Source organism: Pantherophis guttatus, chromosome 1, assembly GCF_059756535.1.
Source record: "Pantherophis guttatus breed Tessera chromosome 1, ASM5975653v1, whole genome shotgun sequence".
NCBI classification, from domain to species: domain Eukaryota; kingdom Metazoa; phylum Chordata; class Lepidosauria; order Squamata; family Colubridae; genus Pantherophis; species Pantherophis guttatus.
Genome location: NC_142063.1, coordinates 324956420 through 324972612, shown reverse-complemented (window position 1 = coordinate 324972612; position 16193 = coordinate 324956420). Strand labels below are relative to the sequence as shown.

Sequence of the window (16193 nt, the reverse complement as noted above, 5' to 3'; positions counted from 1 at the left end):
CGAGCTCTTCATGGTGGGTGTCAGTCTGCTTCATGTATGGATTGGAGGGGTTTAAAGTGGCTAATGATGCAGCTGTGGTCTGGCTTCTGGTCCTTGGTCGTGGCTTCGATGTCATATCCCTCTTCACCCAAGTACCAATCAAAGAAGCCTTGACAATTATCCAAAACAAATATAACCCCCCAAAGCACATCTTAGATCTGACCAACCACTGCCTATCCAACACATACTTCATCTATAATGGACAGAAATACAAACAAACAGAAGGAGCACCCATGGGATCACCCCTCTCACCTGTCATTGCCAACCTCTATATGGAATACTTTGAAACCCAAGCTCTGGAAAAATCTGATCACAAACCTAAACTCTGGCTCAGATATGTGGACGACACCTTCATAATCTGGCCACATGGGAAAGAAAAACTGGACAACTTCCTCACACACCTCAACAGCCTACACCCCAAAATACAGTTCACCATGGAAACAGAAGCGAACAACCAACTTCCCTTCCTGGATGTCTTAGTCTACAGAAAATCCAATGGCTCCTTAGGACACACTATCTACCAGAAGAAAACACACACAAACCGCTATCTGCACGCACTCTCACACCACCACCCTGCCCAGATCAACTCTGTAGCCAAGACACTCATTTCCAGAACAAAACGCTTAGCTGACGAACAACACCTAAAAACCGAACTACACACTCTCACTAACGTACTAACATCCAATGGATTCCAAAGAAATAAGATCACCAACCTAATCCAAAAAGAAACCCCCACTAAAATCCAAGACAGAGAACGAGAAAACGGCAAAGCCCTCCTCCCATACATAAAAGGCACCACAGACAGAATAAGCAAAATCCTCCACAAACATAACATCAAGACAGCATTCTGCACAAACCGAAAAATATCCACCATCCTAAGAAACCCCAAAGACAAAATTGAGTTAGAAAATCAAGGAGTATATGAAATCCCATGCACCGCCTGCCCCACCACATACATCGGACAAACCAACAGACGAATAAGTGCACGCATAGAAGAACACAAGAATTCAGTCAGAAAAGAGGAACCAACTTCTTCCCTGGTCCAACACCTTAAAGCCACAGGACATGATATTGACTTTAAAAAGACCAGAACTATCGCCAAAACTGAACACTTTAACAACAGAATAATCAGAGAAGCCATCGAGATAGAAAAACGCCCACACAGCATGAACAAACGAGACGATACCTCCCGCCTACCAGCCATTTGGAAACCCGCCCTTATTGACAAACGAGTCCCTAACACGACAAATGACACCAGACCCACACTCACGAGAGCCACACAGGATGTCACCACCACACATCCACGCAGAAAACAGACTCAAACCCACACTGATAATGAGCCACGACCAAGGACCAGAAGCCAGACCACAGCTGCATCATTAGCCACTTTAAACCCCTCCAATCCATACATGAAGCAGACTGACACCCACCATGAAGAGCTCGCACGGCCACAAACACGAAGCCAAACAACAACGCAGCTCACCAGCTCAAATCCCCCTGCAACTCAGACTAAGCTGAGCACAACCAAGCCCCCACCCAAACAGAACACACCCCCAGCCAATCAGAGCACAACCAACCCCCCATCCAATCAGAGCACAGCCAAGCCCCTAACCAATCAGAACACACCTCCACCCAATCAGAACACAGCCAAGTTCCCACCCAATCAGCTCACACCCCCACTAGCAGTTAAAAGGAAGAGACAGCTGCGATCTCACATTGCTCCTGGAAGCACGAAGCCGAGAACACCAGCCTGAAGATGACGAATGAGACTTCGTCGAAACGTCGCCAAGACACTTCCAATTTTACGTGGGAGAAGACCCGAATAACCAAAGACCTACATACAAACACCCGCGAAAACCTGAGAAAACAAATATATATATATATATATATATATATAATCTCTTAATTATTATTTCTCAGTGGAATATGAGAGAAGGCATAAAAAAAGAAAGCATAACAAGTTGAAATTAAATAGAATTTAAATGTTTTTTTGGAGACAGAATGCTTGAAAATAATCTGCCAGTTGACCCAGGGAGATAGGGGGAAGTTCCTCAGTGGAGGTAGCTGCTCAATTAATGGTGGACTCTACCTCTCCATCTCCTCCTTGCTCTCTACTTTCCACCCATCCATCTTTTTGTTATTGTATTGATCAGTGGTGGGATTCAAATTTTTTTACTTCCGGTTCTGTGGGCGTGGCTCAGTGGGTGTGGCGTGGCTCGGTGGGTGTGTCAAGGCTCGATGAGCATGGCATGGCTCGGTGGGCATGGCAGGGGAAGGATACTGTAAAATCTCCATTCCCTCCCCACCCCAGGGGAAGGTTACTGCAAAATCCCCATTTCCTCCCGATCAGCTGGGAGAATAGCCTATCTATTCTCTGCCCGGGAGGCAGAGAATAGATAGGGGCAGGGCCAGTCAGAGATGGTATTTACTGGTTCTCCGAACTACTCAAAATTTCCAGTACCAGTTTTCCAGAACTGGTCAGAACCTGCTGAATACCACCTTTGATATTGATGTACTCTATTTGTTTTCTTTTTATTGTTTATTGTATTGTTCTATTATTTTACTTCTTTTTGTTTACCCTCTTTTCAGTTCTTTTTATTGTTGTAAGCCATGGTAAGGTAGGCAGCAAATAAATTCAACCAATAAATGAATAAATAAATAAAATAATGTCATCAGATTAAAAATAATATAATTAGGCATCACAATGTGTCTAGAAAATATTATAATGATCAAAGAATGGCATAAAATCATTGATTAAGTGATACAGAAAGAGAAAAGCTATTGAACAGGCTGACCATTATGATTTTTGAATATTTATTATACATATTAATAAATATTGAAAATATATTAATATTTGATTATGCAGATTGATATATTTGATGTTAGAATTCATTTTCATAAATCCTTTTTCTTTTAAAACATAAAATGGGTGCATTATAGCAGACTTTAATGTCTTTAATTGCAAAAATAGAGAGAGAGAAAAATAGAAATTTTGCTTTAATTTTTTATAGCAATTCTTTTAAATGAAATACAGAAAACATATTAAAAATTGAAACCAAACAAAACCAATATATTCGGGAAGATATTAGAGACTGCAAAAATATAGCTGCAGGAATGAGAACAGGGCTGCATGTTTTCCATCCTGACAAGGTAGCATTTTTTTTTCTCTCAATGTCTTCTCCTAACCCCAAATCTCTGGCTGTTAGGTTTGTCTTGCAACGCTCCAGACTATTAGAAAACTGTTGTCTGTCGGTTATTTGGAGAAAATTGAAGGATGGCCCCTGAATTATATTGCCCTGCAGCTATCCAGGTCTGCCCATCAGCTGGTAAGGCTAATCTGAAATTTCAACAGTGGAGCCAGTGCATCAGTGGTGGGTTGCCCCCGGATCTCACCAGTTCTATAGAACCGGTAGTAAAACCAGCAGGAGACTCCGCCCACTGACCCCGACATCACCAAAACACTTCTGCGCAGGCGCAGAAAAGCGCGCGGCCCCGCTGCGAAGGGCTAGTAAAGGTAAGTAGAACCCACCCCTGCAGTGCATGTTGGGGGTGGGAGTAAAGTGGATGAGCCCAGTGACATCCCCCTTATATTTTGGGCAGGGTGTGCTCTCTTTCTTAACAGGAGCAGCTATTCTTTGTCGGCTTGCTGTTTTTCAAAATAAGAGAAAACTCTCAGCCCTGAAGAATATGCAGCAGCAATAAGATGGGAATGGGGCAGTGGTGAATTCTAAAATTTGTTACTGCCGGTTCTGTGGGCGTGGCTTGGTGGAGGAGGTAATGTGACTGGGTGGGTGTGACCAATTTTTTTCTTTTAAAGCCATTTTTTTCTACAACCTCTTCGGCAAAAAGGTTGTAAAAAAAATGCTTTCAAAAGGCTCTGACGATCCCAGCTGAGTTGCCTGATCGGCAGAGGCTTTTTTTCTTTTAAAAGCCTCTGCCGATCAGGCAACTCAGCTTGGATCGTCAGAGGCTTTTAAAAGAAAAAAAAGCCTCTGCCGATCAGGCAACTCAGCTGGGATCCTCAGCTGACGATCCCTATGACGATCCCAGCTGAGCCGCGTGAGCATCAGAGGCTTTTTTTTTTTTACTTTTAAAAGCATTTTTTCGGCCAAAGAGGTCGTAGAAAAAATGCTTTTAAAAATAAAAAGAAAAAGCCTATGATGATTGTGTGGCTCAGCTGGGCATGGGGTGGGGGAGAGGTAGGGATTTTTGCTACCGGTTCTCCGAACCACCCGCCTCCATCGCTACCGGATTGGGCGATCCGGTCTGAACCAGGACCATTTCACCCCTGGAGTGGGGGGGAAGGGGTGGAACCAAGAAAAAAATACGAGATGAACTCACACTCATGTACATAGACATTTATTTTATTTATTTAAGAGTGTTATTCTTCCATAGCTTCTGGATGTGCATCATATGGGTTTCTTTTTCTTCATTCTTTCCTTACCCAAACTTGAAACAGAGATTAACAAACAGGGCTGCTGCTGTCACATAACATGCTATGACCTGTCACAAACTCACCTGTATGACAGCTTGACGTAACTTCCACGTTCGGATGTTAAAGCAATGGCTACCTTCCCACAACCTTCTGTCCTTACAAACTACCCAATTCCATTTAGCTTAATCTAACACAGAAGATCCTAAACCTCTCAGCTCATTGACCCTTTCACGAAGTTTCAGACGGTTCATCAATCCCCATATATTCATTATATAAAAATTAATGAATACTGCTTTAACTAATAATACTATGAATAATAATAAGCAAAGCTAGTGCCAATAGTAATAGATGCCTTGGGCTCAATCCCAAAACAACTGATGTACTACTTGAACACCATCACTATTGACAAAATTACCATCAGTCAATTGCAAAAGGCAGCTATACTCGAAACAATTTATATCCTGTGACGATATCTTTAACGCTGTCAAACATCAACATTTGCCTATTCCAGATCCTTGTGAAGAACTCAATAGGTGGATAAAAATGCCAAATTTAGTCTAATCTTATGGCTGACTATCAACGAACCATAATAATAATAACTGGAGCACCACTCGGACACATTGGCATTGACAAAATCACCACCAGTCAATTGCAAAAGGCAGCTTTACTCAGAACAACTTACATCCTATGACAATACCTCTAATACCATCAAACATCTGCCTATCTCAGATCTTTGGGAAGGATTCCATGCTTGGATAAAAATGCCAAATCCAGTTTAAACATCTGGCTGAATGTGCAACGTACCATAATGATAGAAATAATTCAAGGCTGTTCCCACTGGCAACTGACCATCCAAACCTGGGTAATATTGTCTCATCACTAGTCACATCTTCTTCAGGCCTAGAGACTGCCATGGAGCTCTACAGAGGTGCCCAAAGATTAATGGATCTTAATTGGCCTGCCATCATTCATCAGCCATCTACTGATCCCCAGACATTTATTGATCCCTTGAGCTAGTCCTTTTGACATTTGGGGGTTGATATTGACCATTTTGGGGAACTCTGATCTAGCAGAATGTGCAAACTCTGGGTATGGCTAGATATCCAATTTTCTCTTTCAGACACAGCCAACATGGAATCTTCCTTTGGGAGGTTTAAAGGAGAAGGCCATGGAGAGAGTCAGTGTGGATCTTCTTCATTTCGCCGTAACTTCAGGAAGGGGTGCAAGTCAGGTCAGAAGCCCATTAAGACTAAGCTAGCTATGTTTAATTTCTTTGCAATCATTGCTTCATTCATGTCATGGTGGTGGTGCTGCTCATATAAATTCATTCATATAAATTCATATAAATCAGGGGTGTCAAACTCGATTTCATTGAGGGCAGCATCAGGGTTGTGTTTGACCTCGGGGGGCCGGGGTGGGCGTGGCCAGAGTGGGTGTGGCCAGCTCAACGTCACTCATGTCGGGGGTTCCTGTGTTGGCCTGAGCGCTCTGCCAACAAAAATGGGCTCCCGAGCGCCATTTTCAGCTCTGATGGCCTCCTGAAAGATAAAATACCTCTGCCAGATAAAATAGGCTCCCAAGCTCTGTTTTCAGCTACAACAGCCTCCTGCAACCCTCTGCCAGCAAAAACAGAGCTCGGTGAAAGCTATGTCTGGCCCTCCTAAGCTCCATTTTCACTGGCAGAGGCCCCACGGGCCAATCCTTTGCTGTTTCCAGGGCGGCCCCACAGGCCAGATCTAAGCACCTTGCAGGCCGGATCCGGCCCCCGGGCCTTGAGTTTGACACCCCTGATATAAATAGTCTTTATTTGCCTTGGTATTTTATTCCTTTTTTTTGGTATTACCATATAAATTGAGACATCTTGTGGAGGAACCTGAAACAAAATGCGGGGTGGGGGGGGGATTGGCACTGTGGGAAAGATCAAATGTGACACCATGACAAACTTCATGTAAAAATCTGGATTTAATGCTCTTAGTACAAGGAGGAGGAAATCTTCTGAGAGTAATATGTGAGAGATTCACTTCAGAAAACATAAAAAGCCAGCCATGCCTCCTTTAGATCAGAGTTTCTCAATCCTGGCAACTTTAAGATCAGCGGACTTCAATTCCCAGAATTCCCCAGCCAACCAAAGTTTGTCTTGATGGCATCACTGCAAAATGGCTTTAAACCTAAGAGGAAAGCCAGGAAGGAAGAGACATATTGAGTGATTCTTTTAATCTGATACAGCATAGTTTCATTTTAGCAGGTTAAACCTTTTATTTATTAGGAAAAAAGCATATTTATATAATAATACCTGTGAGCATGTCTGAGGTACATTGCTCTTTTTATTGAATGTCCTGTGAGGCTGGATGGACGGTCAGACAGACATACTGTATATAAATAGAGATTTGATAATGCTAGAGAAGAAGCAGACTGTAAGGGTTTAACTATTCTTTCCCTTCTGGTAGGAATTATGGAAAAAGTTGCTCAACTATCTAATGCAGCCACATTACACTAGTTTGGCTACACCTCTGTGCCAAGCCTTGCGGCTCTTAGCTGAACACCGACTGAGGTGGGTTGTTCCAACACAGGCTACATTGGAGCCAGGTGGGTACCAGCAGGTCTAACACTCAGCTGGGATGCTTCATTCCTTGTAGGGGGAGATGGTAGAAGCAACCTAGCTGAGGAATCTGCAGTTGTCTAAGAGATTCTGGAAAATCTTGCAGATCTTCCTGGCTATGAAGCAACTAGCCACCTTTAAATGTCTCAGGCTATCGTATTATGAACTCATGCTGTCCATTAGCCTGTCCATTTGTCAGTTGATGTCTAGATAAAAGAAGATAAATGCCCACATTGTCACTAGACCAATAGCAGGTTACAAATCCTGTCGCTACTGATTTGCTCGTGGCTGCATGTGCACTTGCGCGTGTGCAACACTTCTGCACATGCGCAGAAGCATCGGGTGGGAGCCTCCTGCCGCCAGTGCTACCAGTTTGCCCAATCCGAGGTGAATCGGTAGCAACCCACCACTGCACTAGACCTAGGAAATCAGTTTCCATCACTTTATGATTTACTGAGGTTTTGTACTTCTCGGCCTCATCCATATTTCTCTTTCTCTCTCCACCTCTCAGTAGATTCACCAACTCCCCAGGGATTGATGGCTCGCCTTATAGTAAGTGATATAGCTGCAGGACCCGGGTTTATATCTCCTGCAACTTCACATGCCGTGTTGTAGGAATTTTGCCCCCTTTGATGCAGGAAGTCCATTAATTAGTTTCCTAGGTCCCCATTTTTCCTAAAATAGTCTAATGATGGTCAAGATCTGCTCAGAGGAGGAATTGTCATAACACATATAACCAACAATGGCCAGAAAGGCTAAACTGACAAGAAGCATTTGTATTTATATTCCAATATATTATCTCCAATGTAGATATTTGAAGGTACATGGCGGAAAACCTTCAAAAGGTAGCAATCTGCTGGACACCAGCTGGTCCAGCAGGTCTGTCAAACCATCCAATTCCTGGATTCTTCTCTATTGTCATGTTTGCTGTGACTGTGAGAGAGACCAGACACCTAGCTTCTTCAACCTGTTTCTTCTTTTTTGTGGGGGCAGAGGAGATGGGGACAGAGGGGATATGGACATAGGATTATTGACCTTATGGAAAACCAAATATAGAATAGAGTAGAGTAGAGTAGAGTAGAGTAGAGTAGAGTAGAGTAGAGTAGAGTAGAGTAGAGTAGAGTAGAATAGAATAGAATAGAATAGAATAGAATAGAATAGAATAGAATAGAATAGAATAGAATTCTTTATTGGCCAAGTGTGATTGGACACACAAGGAATTTGGTCTTGGTGCCTATGCTCTTGGAGTACATAAAAGAAAAGATACATTTGTCAAAAATCATAAGGTACAACACTTGATGATAGTCATAGGGAAACAGTCAATATCAATCTTAAGGATACCAGCAAACAAGGTTACAGTCATACCGTCATAAGTGGGAGGAGATGGGTGATAGGAACAATGAGAATATTAATAGTAGTGCAGACTTAGTAACTAGTTTGACAGTGTTGAGGGAATTATTTGTTTAGCAGAGTTATGGCATTCAGGAAAAAACTGTTCTTATGTCTAGTTGTTCTGGTGTGCAGTGCTTTATAGCATCGTTTGAGGGTAGGCGTTGAAAAAGTTTATGTCCAGGATGTGAGGGGTATGTAAATATTTCACAGCCCTCTTTTTGACTTGTGCAGTATACAGGTCCTCAATGGAAGGCAGGTTGGTAGTAATAGTTTTTTCTGCAGTTCTAATTATCCTCTGAAGTCTGTATCTGTCTTGTTAGGTTTTTGGTCTTCCAAAATATATACAGTATGGGTCTTCCAGGATATTCTTATCAGTCAACTTAACTGTATTTACAAGTTTCTTAACCACTAGACCAAACTGGCTTTCATTTGGTGTCCTGAAAGTACTTGCATTATAATATGTGAAGAAAGCAATTTTATCAGTTTCATTGTTTTTTTAAATAAACTTTATTGACTTTTTTAAAGAAAAAAAAATTTTTTTTAAAGAAAACGTCCAATCACTGTTAACATCTGAGGTGTTGTATAGTTACATATTTGTGTTATATACATTATATACATATCTATTACATTCGAATCTGCGATTATTGAACATATACATATTCTTACAATCCCATTCTAGTATTCCACCATTTATACCACCTTTCCCATACTGCCTTGAATTTTGAATTCATATCATCATTAAGAACACTTGTTAATTTTACCATTTCTGCACATTCTAGAATTTTGTTTATTATTGCCACCTCTGGAGGGGTTTGTTTATCTTTCCAGTATTTTGCAAAAATTAACCTGGCTGCTTTATCAGTTTCATTGTTGAAGTGTCGCTGTGGGCCAGTGTTTTCTACATCCACAATTATGTCCACATATTTTCCAACATCTCAAGGACAGAAAAACAACACATTCATGTGGCTATAGAAGAGCCTATTGATAGTTGATAAGTCCCATACTAAATGGATGGTAATGAACTCAACAAAGAGGTTGGGAGACAGAATCTGTGAGGGCAATCCCTCAATTATGTGTAGCTGGAAAGCAGAAGATAGCGGGTTACATTTTGACTTAGTTGAAAACTCCAACTGCTTTTCAAAGTAGCTTTTCAAACATGATTAGAGCAGCATTGGGAAAGGTTTTGAAAATTTGGATATAAAATCATGTTCCTTTTATTGTCCTAATTTGCAGGCCCTTGCAATTTGCCCTTTAGAAGGAGGTGGCCAAGGAACTGCAGCAATTCTCCTGCTAAGTGCTTTGCGCCCAGAATTCTACAAGGCTATGGGTGAACATTGGTGGGTCGAAGTGCCCCTCCTGGCCCATTACCTGGAAGGTGAGACGAATGAAACCAAAGAGACCTTGTCATCTGCAATTTTCTGTATTCTTCTAACATATTTAGTTAATGTGTGGAGAATTTTAACCAGACAATGGGACTGCATACCAAATTATAATCCATACTCTTCCTGACTTGCAAATGTTCGATGGGGAGATTTGAAGGATAAATTTGTTTAGTTTGCTTTGAACATGTGTATAGCTGCCCATATGGTCCAGGTCCAGGACTCTACAAAAACAGGATCCTGGATCGTATAAAAAACATTCAAGCAAACATAAGTACTGTATACAGTTCTCTATCCAGTTGAAAATCATTCCTGCATTTAGGCAAATACTGTACCCGACCAAAGTATATACAGGTAGCCCTTGACTTATGACAATAATTGAGCCAAAATTTATGATGCTAAGCCAGACATTTGTTAAGTGAATTTTGCCCCATTTTATTACCTTTCTTGCCATAATTGTTAAGCGAATCCCTGTAGTTGTTAAGTTGGTTACACGGGTGTTAAGTGAATGACTTCCCCATTGATTTTGCATGTCAGAAGGTTGCTTTTCTAAGGTTGAATGGGTTGTCTAAGTCTAAATTTCCAACTACCACAAATAAAACAATTGACAATTAACCTTAGTTCTAAATTTTAATACAGTAGGTACTAAACAAGTGTTTCTCAACCTTAGCCATTTTACGATGTGTGGACTTCAAGTTCCAGAATATCTCAGCCAACAATGCTGGCTGGGGAATTCTGGGAGCTGAAGTCACATCTTAAAATGGCTAAGGTTGAGAAACACTGTGCTAAACAAGAATGGGGGTTACTTCAGGTTCAGATAATTCAATTAGCCAGAGTTAAGCCTAACTGGTTAAAGCGATATATGGGTTGGAAAGTAAGATTCCAACACCTGTCCTGTGCCATCAATTATAAGCACAGGATGTCAGACATAAGCATAGATAGTTATCTATGGCAGCTGTAAATCTTTCCACAATGCAGGAATGTGAGAGCTCAAGAAAAAAAAAGTTTATTACTGAAGCCAAGGTTCCATGCCAACAAGCCCAATATTGAGAAATCAAAGTGATTTTGGTCTTGTATCTGTCCAAACATCCTTAGAGATGTCAGGAAAAAACCCTACAATGTTAGGCTCATCCAACCATCCAGACTTCAAGGATTTACTGAACACCAATATGTTTGGAATTCATGAAAGTGATTGCTTTTTAATCTGTAGTTGGCATGATTCATTTCAATAGTTTAGTTAGGTGTCCATGATCTTGTCCTCATATTTTTATGGAAATTTCTCTCATTTCCAAAGGGCTTTAAAAAGAACCATCTCTCCTCCTGATTCCCTGGGTAATGTTGGTCTCCTATGCTCTCCCCAAAGGCCACAGCAAGTACACATTGCCACCAGCAGCCTGGGAGCAGAAGCTACTGGAGGTAACCCCAGTGATGGGAGCATGAACGTTTCCCATGGCACTGACGACCCTCTCTAATGGCCTCCATTCTCCTGATGCCTCCACAGTTCCTGAAGAAATCCTTACAGAGGAACCAGGAAGAAGGCTGGAACCTAATCTTGGGGCAGGAACTCATGAAGCAGATGGGTGTCTATCACAACTCCTCTAAAGAAAAAGTCAGTGTGATAAAGAATATTGGTGATGTCCTTCATAAAAAGGCTAACCAGTTCCACCTCGTAACTCATACACTAATACGTACCATGTCAGCCTTCCCCAGCCTAGAGAGCCTTCAAACGTATAGATTTCACCTACAGTAAATCCAGTAAATCAGCTAGTAACAGAGGTTGTGGGTTAGCCCTCCCACCTGCCCAGTGGTGGGTTTCAAAATGTTTTACTACCGGTTCTGTGGGTGTTGCTTGGTGGGCGTGGCATGGCTTGGTGGATGTTGCTTGGTGGGCGTGGCAGGGGAAGGATACTGCAAAATCTCCATTCCCACCCCACTCCAGGGAAAGGTTACTGCAAAATCCCCATTTCCTCCCGATCAGCTGGGACTTGGGAGGCAGAGAATAGATGGGGCCGGGGCCAGTCAGAATTTTTACTACCAGTTCTCCGAACTATTCAAAATTTCTGCTACCGGTTCTCCAGAACTGGTCAGAACCTGCTGAAACCCACCTCTGCACCTTCCCCGGCGCTATGCCACCCTATTTAGCCACGTTTTCCAGGCCGGGCGCATGCGCGGAAGGCACATGTGCAAGCAAAGCACATGCATGGAAGGCCGAGCGCATGCATGGAAGGTACGAGTGTACACAAAGCGAGTGTGTGCGCGTGAGGCAAGCCAGTAGTAACAATATCTGAAACCCACTGCTGAGTAAATCTTCCACTATTGTGACCATTGTTGAGAATTCTGAAAATTAAAGCCTACAGTACACATGGGATATTGGTTCTGGATGGTCTGGGTTTCTTTAGGCCATGTTTAAAGAACCTCCAGCTGTTTCATTTCTCTCCTCCAGGTCTTTCTCTACAAGACTTTGGGAATTGCTCTTTCTGCTACAGGGGATGTTGGTGGGGTGACCCAGCAGCTCCTGAATCTGCTCTTGCATACAGATTATACTGAGGAAGCCCAGCAAAAGGCAAGAACCACAGTCTGCTCCAAACTAATGAGAATTCTAGATTTCTTCTCTTTTATAATGTTGTCTGCCTTGCTCATACGGTACATGATGATGGTGCTATTTGGTAATCCTAATCCTCTTTCTGACACTGTGTTCTGATGTTTTGGGAATAACTTTGTTTTTTAAGTATGGCTTTACTGGAATTATATAGGATTCCGCTCTCTATATTCCGTTTGATATTATTGGAAGAATATACCTGTTCAAAAGAGGTTATTGTTGTAAATCAGGCAATGTTCTCTTTTTGCTCTATTCTGTGTTTTATTTTGTCACTGGACTCTGCTTCAGTAGAAGGCTTGTTCTCTCATGCTGGAGAGAAGAGGACACACTTTCAACTATTATTAAATCAGAGAAAAGCATCAGAGTAGAACACAGGTCACATTTGCTGTTAATTTTAAAAACGTCTTTGATTTTTTTTTTCTATGATGGCAGGGCCTGTAACTGAATGATCCACTTAGCTCAGTTTCTCTAGGAGTGAGAAAACGGGGTTAAAAAGATCCTAAGTGGGGAAACTGGATTTGGCAGAGAAGCTCTTCTGTTTTCTGGCTACCGCTTCCTTCTCTTGTCCTCAGGGTGTTCGCTGGTGTCTGGCATACTGTGCAGAGGGGCAGCTGGTGGCGGTGCTGGAAGCTCTACATCACTTTGAGAAAGAGATTTCTGAGGGAAAAGATTTGGCTTGCTTTCAGATTGGCCAGGTTTGGAGATTTTACTACTTCATACTATCTTCTTGGTCTTCTTGACTAGCAACTGGGAAAGCTGGCCATATGAGAACATAGGTAAAGGTAAAGGTTCCCCTCGCACATATCTGCTAGTCATTCCCGACTCTAGGGGACGGTGCTCAGTGGTGGGTTGCCCCGGTTCGGACTGGTTCTCAAGAACCAGTAGTAAAATTGGCGGGAGGCTCTGCCCACTGAACCGGACGTCATCAAAATAGAGCTGCGTATGCACGGGCACGATGCAAACCGGTAGTAAAGGTAAGTAAACCCACCCCTGGCAGTGCTCATCTCCGTTTCAAAGCCGAAGAGCCAGCACTATCTGAAGACACCTCTGTGGTCATGTAGCCTGCATGACTAAAAGCCAAAGACGCACGGAACGCAGTTACCTTCCCACCAAAGGTGGTCCCTATTTTTCTACTTGCATTTTTTACGAGCTTTCGAACTGCTAGGTTGGCAGAAGCTGAGACAAGTAACGGGAGCTCACCCCTTACGTGGCACTAGAGATTCGAACCGCTGAACTGACGACCTTTCGATTGGCAAGCTCAGCATCTTAGCCACTGAGCCACCGCGCCCCTATATGAGAACATGGTGCCCTTTTAAAAGATCACGCTTAAAGCATGTTTCAGTCAGACCTAGAGTCCAGATGATGCAACACATGTAATCGTATATGCTAGGCTCCCTTCCACAGGCATCTTCTCTATGTGTTGGCACTGCAGTTCCCAGAAGTCTTAGCTCATATGACCTTTGGCCTTTGTGTCTGTCTCTTTGGTTTGCCAGCCTAAAAAGAGAGGTACAGAAGACAACCTTCTCCAGCTTGGATTTTAATTTCTTTGAGCAGGCTTTTACAATTCTCCATTTTGTTTCTGAGTCAGACTCAGGAAAATTCTCTCGAGCATTTTCCTGAGCATGAAGCTCAAACAAACAGCACTTAGAAAAATACTTAGTGAGCAAGAAAAACCAAAATTATATCTGATAACTTGTCATATTTTCTCTGAAACAAATTTGGGACCCCAGCAGCAGAATATGACTCTGCCTTTAGAGTTGGTCTTCTTCATCATCTGTAGGCCTTGCCTCAGCCAGAGAAAGAACATGTGATGAAAACTCTCCTTCTATTATATGGTAGTGTGGCAATCCGTGTTCCCCAGGAGCAGCTAATGCCTCATTTGGCCAATGAGATTGTGCCAAGGATCCTACACCATTATATGACACTAAACAATCCAGAGGTGAGTTATTTGCCTTATTGTGCTACTGGGGTAGCAGGATTCTGCTTCATTTAACTGGCGGCATTGGATTTTGAGAGCATCCTTTTAGGGATGAAGATCAAGAAATGAGTTCTGGAATCACAAAGAGTATAAGTTACAGGCGCAGATCAGTGGTGAAATCCAAATTTTTTTACTACTGATTCTGTGGGCGTGGCTTGGTGGGCGTGGTGTGGCTTGGTGGGTGTGGCTTGGTGGGCGTGCAGGAGAAGGATACTGCAAAATCCCCATTCCCTCCCCACTCCTGGGGGAAGGATATTGCAAAATCTCCATTCCCACCCCACTCTGGGGCCAGCCAGAGGTGGTATTTGCTGGTTCTCTGAACTACTCAAAATTTCCGCTACCAGTTCTTCAAACTGCTCAAAATTTCCACTACCGGTTCTCCAGAACCTGTCAGAACCTGCTGGATTTCACCCCTGGTTTACATGCCACCCAACCCAAAAGTTGAATGGATGTTTGTAATAAGATATCCACCCGCTGGCTATCTTATTGCTTTAGGTCATTATACAAGTCAAAAAAGGCAGTCCCTAAAAGGTATAACATCATTTCAACTATGAAAAAATCCTGGTTGATCGGTAGAATATATTTTACGGTCCTAGCTTTTGGAAGCGCTGATGGTGTTGTTCAGAGGGTCTTCAGAATTTCCCCACAGGACTGATATGGGTGATTGATGCCCTGCAAATTAAATCACTATTTATAAACAAGACTGTCAGTTATCTCTTACTCAGGAAGAGTAGCCCTTTGGTTATTCAGTGCTTCCTTCCTGTTCTTTAATCCAAGTTCCTCTTGGAGTCAGCCTCCACCATCCTTTTCCCATTTCCATTCAGAGGGCCATTGATGTTGAGCTGGTTCTGAGTTTTGCCCAGTGCGTGTCAGAAATCAGCCTTTCCATGAAGAGCAAAGGTGATTCCACTACTTTCCAGCTGCCTCAAAAAAGAGCGTTGCTTGACCTTCTCATGGTGAGTACAATTTGTTTATTTTATTTAACATACTTGACTTGATGCTTGCAAAAGATCCCCTAAAGGGATTTCTTATACCTGGTCTCAGGGAAAATTAACTGTAAAAAATTGGAAGGATCTCATAAATCTACCATGTGATTTTTGTTCTGGCTGTGGCTCTTGCTGGAAGGGACGTTAAAGACATGAGCATTTTCACTTACTGGCTTTTCCTTCTCCTTCTCCTTCCTTGTAGAGAGTGGCTACTTTGAAGATTTTGTCTTCCAAGCTTTCGGACTCGTACTAGGGATGGTCCTGAAAGCTCGGAAGACAAAATCTCTGATCCTGGTGACCGACCCAGATTGGATCCTGCAAAGTTGCCTTTTCCTCAAATGAATTCTTCCATGCCAAGGACCACCCTTGGCAATTGACTGGCATGTGAACTGAGCTGATGTGGTCGAGTTATAGATGCAACGTTTATTATTTATTATTAATTATTCCAAATTTTATCAGGGCTTAACTTTCATGTTAATGTTCTTTTCTCTAATCATATCGAGGTTTTATTCTTACACTCCACCCTGAGTTCCTTATGGTTAGACAGGTGGCCATATACCATATATGTAAATTGGATGGATGGATGGATGGATGGATGGATGGATGGATGGATGGAAGGAAGGAAGGAAGGAAGGAAGGAAGGAAGGAAGGAAGGAAGGAAGGATGGATGGAAGGAAGGAAGGATGGATGGAAGGAAGGATGGATGGAAGGAAGGAAGCCAGGACAAAATTTATGTTTGAATTCATAAATTTACATGTCATTAAAATTAAATATAGCCCTATCTAT

General features: G+C 42.4%; 1 protein-coding gene across 2 annotated transcripts in view; it reads left to right on the top strand.

Annotated features, from left to right (window-relative positions):
• The window catches only part of LOC117667583 (maestro heat-like repeat-containing protein family member 2A), a 28772-nt gene extending 15634 nt beyond the window's left edge, over positions 1-13138 (top strand). Inside the window, exons 13-20 of one of the 2 annotated variants that reach the window (XM_087883402.1) lie at positions 3246-3365; positions 5595-5705; positions 6922-7060; positions 7585-7625; positions 9699-9840; positions 11208-11260; positions 11346-11453; positions 12288-13138. In XM_087883402.1, coding sequence (XP_087739528.1) covers positions 3246-3365; positions 5595-5705; positions 6922-7060; positions 7585-7625; positions 9699-9840; positions 11208-11260; positions 11346-11453; positions 12288-12545 — 972 coding nt within the window. In that variant the 3' untranslated portion in view covers positions 12546-13138. The remainder of the gene's footprint in view (positions 1-3245; positions 3366-5594; positions 5706-6921; positions 7061-7584; positions 7626-9698; positions 9841-11207; positions 11261-11345; positions 11454-12287) is intronic. The other variant, XM_087883403.1, reaches the window with a different exon arrangement.
• Positions 13139-16193: the final 3055 nt, after the last annotated feature.